This window comes from Aristolochia californica, unplaced genomic scaffold (assembly GCF_029961685.1).
Source record: "Aristolochia californica isolate CCGP_79_NKW_82.1479 unplaced genomic scaffold, dmAriCali1.0.hap1 SCAF_16, whole genome shotgun sequence".
In the NCBI taxonomy this organism is placed as follows: domain Eukaryota; kingdom Viridiplantae; phylum Streptophyta; class Magnoliopsida; order Piperales; family Aristolochiaceae; genus Aristolochia; species Aristolochia californica.
In genome coordinates this window covers 11,177,058-11,184,262 of record NW_027181837.1, presented here as the reverse complement: position 1 = coordinate 11,184,262, position 7,205 = coordinate 11,177,058, and the positions used below count along the sequence as shown (strand labels likewise).

At 36.3% G+C, this 7,205-nt stretch overlaps 1 protein-coding gene across 1 annotated transcript; it reads right to left on the bottom strand.

The window, feature by feature from the left end:
* Positions 1-4,422: 4,422 nt before the first annotated feature.
* On the bottom strand, positions 4,423-6,924 carry LOC137952575 (general transcription and DNA repair factor IIH helicase/translocase subunit XPB1-like). The gene is made up of 10 exons (XM_068799656.1): positions 6,790-6,924; positions 6,635-6,707; positions 6,364-6,532; positions 6,060-6,279; positions 5,870-5,929; positions 5,158-5,328; positions 5,021-5,101; positions 4,825-4,924; positions 4,576-4,624; positions 4,423-4,450 (listed from the first exon to the last, which is right to left on the bottom strand). Exons 1-10 carry the CDS (start codon positions 6,922-6,924, stop codon positions 4,423-4,425), a joined length of 1,086 nt encoding a protein of 361 aa, XP_068655757.1.
* Between the last annotated feature and the right edge of the window lie 281 nt (positions 6,925-7,205).

Here is a 7,205-nt window from a genome sequence, read left to right as displayed (position 1 = left end):
ACAGTCTCATACTTCCATCCTTCTTAGTCTGAAACAGTATAGGGGCCCCATAAGGTGTTTTGCTTGGCCTTATGAACCCAGCGTCTAGCAGTTCACTAAGTTGTCTTCGCAGTTCGTCCAACTCTTTGGGCGCCATTCGGTATGGTGCTTGTGCTGGCTTTCTTGCTCCGGGCTCAAGCTCTATGTGATGGTCCACCCCTCTCCTAGGTGGTAACCTCGTTGGAAGTTGTCCAGGCATGAGATTTCTATATTCATGTAGTACGGTTTGTATCTCTTTAGGGGTAGGCATGACCTCTACCTGCTCTATAGCACAAATAGAAGCAATGTAAGTAGAGCGGCCCTGCTTAAGATCTTTCTTAAGCTGGAGGGCTGATAGCATTAAGTCCTTTTTAGTTACATCTTTGTTGTCAAGTTCAGAAATAGTACAAGGACTTTACTCGTCCATAATCCCCACTACCCCAACATGCGGCATTACAAATGCCTTACAAACCGTGAAAAACACCATTCCATAAATCACATTGAAATCATCCATGACAGCAATAGTAAAATTCAGAAATCCAACCCACTTGCCTATCTCCACCAGGACGTTCTTGGCAATGCCTTTGATTTCACGAGCAGTAGAATTTACAACTTTCATTTTGCTCCCATCTTTCTCTCCTCGTATATTTAGGCGCCTAGCCTCCTCCTCCGAAAGGAAGTTGTGGGTGGAGCCAGTGTCCACCACTGCTCTAACAGTACGTCCAGCAAGTGTTAGAGAGGTAAAAAGAAATTCTCTTAAGGGTCTTACCGGAAGTGGAGCAGCCTTCTCCTCCTTTGAACGGATAACAGCATGGAGAAGTGTTAAGGAGCCCAACCTAGGCTCAATCCCTCCATTGTTCACCTCAGTTTGAGCAGCATTGAGGAACCTCTTTCTAAGACAATCCCTCGCATATGAAATAATGGACCTTCTTTTTTTGTTTGTCCCCTCGTTTCTTCTCTTCCTGCCTAGCCTTGGCGTCCTTTGCCCATGACTTCTTCTCCCCTTTCTCCTTCTTAAAATTCGTTTTACCATTGTTATTTTCCTTAGACACTTTGTTAGCCGAATAATTCTTTTTCTCATATTCGGTTAACTTTTCAGCAGTAGATAAAGTTGAAGCTAATATCTTTACTTCCCGTGAGTTGAGTAAGAATTGAGAAGAAGTCCAAACCCATTGTTCAAGCTCGCAGTAGAAATTGAAATAAGCCAAGCAATTATCGCAGCAAGGAACAAGGTTACCATTGGACCCAGAAACAAGGAGGTTACCAAACTCGTGAACTGGAGAAAAAGGGGTAACGGTGACTCCCCAAGGAAGGCCAGAGGCTTCCAGTGCATCGGGATCGGTCGGGAAATGAGATACTGTCGGCCTAACTACCATCGATGAGAAGACAACAGCAGAGTTGCAAAGTCGCGAGGTCGATAAAAACCCAAATAATGAGGACGCAAAAAAAACACAAACTTCTTTCCCTGCTTGGCTCGATTCGTCTAAACCAGCGATCTAGTAAATGCCGTTTAAGCTGGTGTGGCCAAAGAAAAAGCGGGTTAATTTAGAGGGGAAAGCATGGGTCTGGTTTTGAGAACCCGAACCCCAACTCGGAAACCCGAACGGTTTAGAAATCAAACATTATCCATTGTCTCATTCCCAAGTCAACCTAGTAATTCTCCAATTAAAATATTTTTTAAATATAAAAATAATTAAAGAATAAAATGCATAAATTATTATACAATGTCAAAATATAAATAATAAAAAATAAAAAAGTAGATAAGTTTAATTTATATGTTATTTTAATTTTTTTTAAAATATCAATAAGGTATTTCCATCAATTTTAGGTCAAATTTGGGAAAACCCAAGCCTACCTCCAACTTAGGGTTCTTTCCCTCCATCCCTTCTCCTCCCAACGGAGTGAATTGAAGTTTTTTTTTTTCGCCCACTCCTAACTTTGATTATGTGTTGGACCTTGAGTCCCAAACATGACCTGAACTTGGGTTATTTCCTTATATCCCTTCTCCACCCAACGGAGTGAATTTAAGTTTTTTTTTTCGCACGCTCCTAGTTTTGATTATGTGTTTGACCTGAGTCTTTGATGACGACAATGTAACCTCAAGTTTGTGGAGGTCATGAGAAACATGATTGAAAAATAACAAGGTATACCCTAGCTAGCACATATTTTACTTATGTTATGGAGATTACATATAACGAGTCATAAAAAATTTAAGGGTGTGTATATGCCAATATAACATTATAAGAAAAATATACAGAGGAATTTTTTTGAATTTTTTTCTAATATTTTCACTATTTAATGAATAGAAAAATTTTTCTTTTTTATCTTCTTGTCTTTAAAAAAAATAAGTATGTTTCTTATTGCTTAATCTGATATCATGGGAAAAGTAAGCCAAGAAGATTTATGTTGATTGCTCATTTTCTATATTTAATTTCTTATTCTGTTCCAATTGTAAACACTACAGCTACGTAATTATTATTTTATTTTATTTTCAAAGGTGTCACAAATGCAAGAAAATTTTCTAAGAGAATTTTTCAATAAAAACATCATCCAATGAGAAAATTAGTAAAAGAAAAAATAATTTTCTCACCGTTTTATTTTCCTAAGTCGACACAAATGATCCTTAAGCGTTGATGTTAATGTCTTATGCAACTATCAAAATTAACTAAATCATCTCTTACAACAGCTGAATTGCCATCAATTGTGCATTAAATTGGAAATTGAAGTGAAGAAAAGTATTGATGTTTTTAGATACATACCCTTTATTACACACTCTAGTGGTCTATGGTATGAGTTGGAGTGAGAAAATAGAAGATTTAAGTTGTTGAGTCAATACCCCAAAGGAAAAATTGAAAGAAAACTATTATGAAGATGGCAAGTAAAGTGGAAGCCCTTAAAGATCGTAAAAGTCAAATTTTATATAAAAGTTATAAAACCTAGTTCGTATGGATTAAACCATGGAATTTAACAATAATTCAAGTCCATCCAAGAAAAAAAATGTATTATTGATCCATTCAGTGTTTTTCATGGGTTACCCTAGATTTGAGAAAGGGTATATAGATGTTATGACCCTCAAAGTAGAACTTGGTATGTTTTGACATATGTTTCCTTCTTTAAGATAATCCTTAACTACCGGCCCAACATGTTCAAAGATCATTCTCATGGGGAAGTACTTATTGTCCTACCAATGAATGCATTGGAAGATACAAATAATGGCAGAGTTGATAATTGTGATGCTCCTCTTCAAGGCTCCCTGTAGTCATTTTTTCTGAAGGAGAGTCTTCCTCTTCCTTATTTCCTAATTTGCATTTGCCTTTTTGTTATTAGGAAGGGAGTTAGACAATGAACGAACGAGTTGCTTCTAAAAAGGGAAGAAATGCTTTTCGATTTCAGTATTCTCGATTCTAATTAGTTCTCTGTCACTCACTCTCAGGGACACAGAAGAGGGACCTATTTCTTTCTTCACTCGAAAGTGATTACAGGGGTGGACGACTCGTTCGTCGCCCCTTCTGACCACCACCACTGGAAAGAACAGAAACTAAAAGACGAGGAAGCAGAATACCAATGCGATATCAAAGGCTGCTCCATGGGTTTTGACACAAAGCATGATTTGGTACTACAAGAACATTTATCTATCTATCAAGCCATAATTGATGTTTTGTCTTACCCTTAATAGAGAAGAACTGATCATCATTAAGCACATATCCAAAGAGGATTTTTTTCTTTTAAAATAGAAGAAAATAAATATTTATTTGATAAATACCAATATAATATTAAAAAAATCATATATATGGTTGTCATTGTAGAAAACTGACTTTTAACATGGACTCATACATCTTATATAGGTGTGAACCTAGCATCCTATTTAAGAGATCATTTGTTAGAAATAATGTTGGTTTTGAAGAAGACCACCTTGGATGTGTATACCTTGAGGCTTTCAGCACCCTCAAAATAGCAAATAATCGAGCCACACAGGTTCTCGACATTGCATCTACAAGGTCAAGTAATATAAGAAGAAAATTTCAAATATAAACTTACAAAAAATCAATATGCTTGGACAAGATGCAGAACACCAATCAGTAAAATGCAGCTCAACTAATTTGTGGCAGAAAACACCAAAAGCAAGGCACAACAAGAATTTTTTTTTCAATGACAACAAGAAAAAAGAAAGAATTTATTAAGAAATACATGGAACAACCAGACTATTTGATAGGAGAAAAATGAAACAAAATGTAGAAAAGGATTATAAGAATGGATATGATAATATTATGCTTCATTAACATATTCTTGATATAGAATCTTCTATGATATAGATCGCGATATAAGATATCACCAAGCACTATGACAGTACAACAACTCCAAATGACTGGCAACCACAACGGAAGTTCTGAAATTTAAAATTTTTCATCCAATAGCATCACCACCAAAGTTCCTGATAAGTTACTTAAATAGACCATGTCAAACATTTGGTATTCCACACTACAAAAGAGAGCAGCCTACTTCCAACTACATGATTCTTTAAATTTTTGGTAATAGAAAAATCAGTTGAAATTGCACCTATCATGTTGGAGATGTCCACTGGTAAGCATGATTTTGTTTGGCCTATCTGACAATCAGTATAATCATAGTACCAAGATGAAGTAAGATTATACATGAAATTGGATGAAATCATGGATAACCAATGTGTGTAATATCCAGTTCTAGTGCACTAGCCAATGTAGCCTCTCTGAGAATTCTACACAATGTCTTCAACAGTCTCAACTATTTTAATGGAGAGTTATATTGACATGAAAAATATTGTCTTACAATAGGCCTCACCATTTCCAAACATTTTACTGAGACTCTTTTCCTGGTATGGGCGTGGCTGACCCTGAGGCTTCAATTCCATGTTTAAGTCAGGGTTCACCTACAATAAGCAACATTAAGTCAACAGCATACCCATGATGTGTGACTAGAAACAAAATTGGCAGAACATCAAGCATTTGTGAGAAATAAAGCTTACTGTATCATTTCTGAAGTCATACTCCTCCAACATGGGATAATTTAATGCATTTGGTAAGCACCTTTGCTTGACACTTTCAACCTGTAAATGTTTAAGTTAGGTCAAAAAAATTATAACCACTAATCACTTAAATATACATCATCATTCATAGACCACCCTACCTGAGCAGGATCTATTTCAAAAGAATGGGTTTCTTTCTCTTCAGCTACTGCTGCCACATCAGCACCCGTGAACAACTCCTGATGACCACCACCATCAATTTCACTCAAAGCTTTGCTAACTGTAAATAAATCACTTCCTTGTGAACCCTAAACAGTAGATCAAGAGTTTGCATCACCATCAGAATTGTGTCAGAGTTCTCATGATCTATCACAGGAATTTAACCATTTATTTGAAGGTTTAGCCCTAGTGACAAATAATCTCTCCATGCTGCAGTGTGATAGTGGCTTTGGAGATGATTTCATAATTTCAATTCAAAATGAGTTTTGATTCACTATGCAGGCAAAAAATGATTAAATTATTTAACAGCACAGTTTTTTTTTTTTTCAAAAGAGATGTTCAAACTCCACTTCCCTTCTATGAAAAAGAAAAAGAGCAGAAGTTATTTTCTTCCACTGTAACAAGCAAACAACTTCATGATTTAAATGGTAAATGCAACCATTTTGAATAATAGTAAAATATGTAAAGAATAGGCATATAGATGAATCCATAGAAACTCCTATGTAAATTTTCTGTCACTAGCCAAAAAGATAAGATAAAAGACTAAATATAAAAAAGGCACAACTCAGAATAACACCTCAGAAAAATATAGTGGACATGCATGAAGAAAATAACAGCAAAATAAATTACCTCATTGGAATAAATTCTCGCTTTAGATATAACCTCGTCCTTCAGCAAAGTCTTCAGCACCTGCAAGTATCATGTAAAGCATAAGTTCCAAATTCCCCTCATCACCATAAGAATAATAATAATGATAATAACAATATCAATAATAATAATAAACCACTTGTGATAGAATACGAAACCAAATTCACACCACCGGGAAAGGGGACTCCACAAAGTACCGGTTCTTCTTAAGTACAAGTTTTACTTTCCCATAATTAGAAGTTGAAGCATAAATAAAATCAATCATTTCTTTAGGGAGCTTAGTCTTTGATAGCTTGTTCAAAACAGTAATTATTGTTTCAGTCTCGAGCCCAACAGAAACAACAACATATAAGGAATGAGGCGTCAAGTTATACTCATGCATAGACTCTGGCCTACACAACATTTTTCCAACAAAATGAAAATGAGCAACCACACAGAGTTTTAAGTAGAAGAAAATAGAAGGACATCTTAAATACCGGCAAATGGGCTCAGCAATTGCAATGAGGAAATCATAGGCTTGCTTATACAACGGTGACAATGTCTCAAGAAAGATCCGGCCATCAGCGCAAGCCCATAAAGGGCGGTTTGCATGATCAGGCTTTAATTCGAGTTTAGAAAAATCCCTCTTCGTCAGTTCGCTTTCATCTTCATAATCCATATTCCGTACCCATAAACACAATTCAAGCACCTAAAGTGAACTAAAAACAAAAAGCTAAAACAAAACGAAAAAATAAACAAAAGTAATACCTTCACGACGATCCTCATCAAAATCTTCGGCACAATCAACATCATCATCAACAACAGCAATTCGATAATCCTCCTGCCAAGAAAAAACAATCAGGGGAAGAACAGGAGAGCAACCAAATACAGAACGAGAGTTGGGGTTTTCAAAATTATAAAACCTTAGTGGAAGTTCTGAGCTTCTTACTAGGCCGACCTTTTTCCCTTGCAAATGAAGAGACATGAAGACATTTCAGCTCGCAGAGAATTGAACCATAGGATTGAATAATTAGGAGAAAGAAAGAAAGTAGTACCATGTCCAGCCATATTTTATGAGTCCCACAGTTCGACGTAGTAACCGTCAAAATGAACGAGTTGCTTCTAAAAAGGGAAGAAATACTTTTCAGTTTCAGTATTCTCGAGTCTAATTAGTTCTCTGTCGTTCACTCTAAGGGACACAGATGAGGGACCTATTTCTTTCTTCACTCGAAAGTGATTATAGGGGTGGACGACTCGTTCGTCGCCCCTTCTGACTACCGCCTCTGGAAAGAGCAGAAACTAAAAGACGAGGAAGCAGAATACCAATGCGATATCAAAG

What these genes read in the sequence shown, in the direction of transcription:
- LOC137952575 (XM_068799656.1), bottom strand. Translation starts at nt 6,924, where the DNA reads ATGGTACTACTTTCTTTCTTTCTCCTAATTATTCAATCCTATGGTTCA. An exon ending in TGATGAGGATCGTCGTGAAG is followed by an intron (nt 6,533 to 6,634) that starts GTATTACTTTTG and finishes TGGATTATGAAG; the next exon opens with ATGAAAGCGAACTGACGAAG. An exon ending in CGAGAATTTATTCCAATGAG is followed by an intron (nt 5,329 to 5,869) that starts GTAATTTATTTT and finishes TCTACTGTTTAG; the next exon opens with GGTTCACAAGGAAGTGATTT.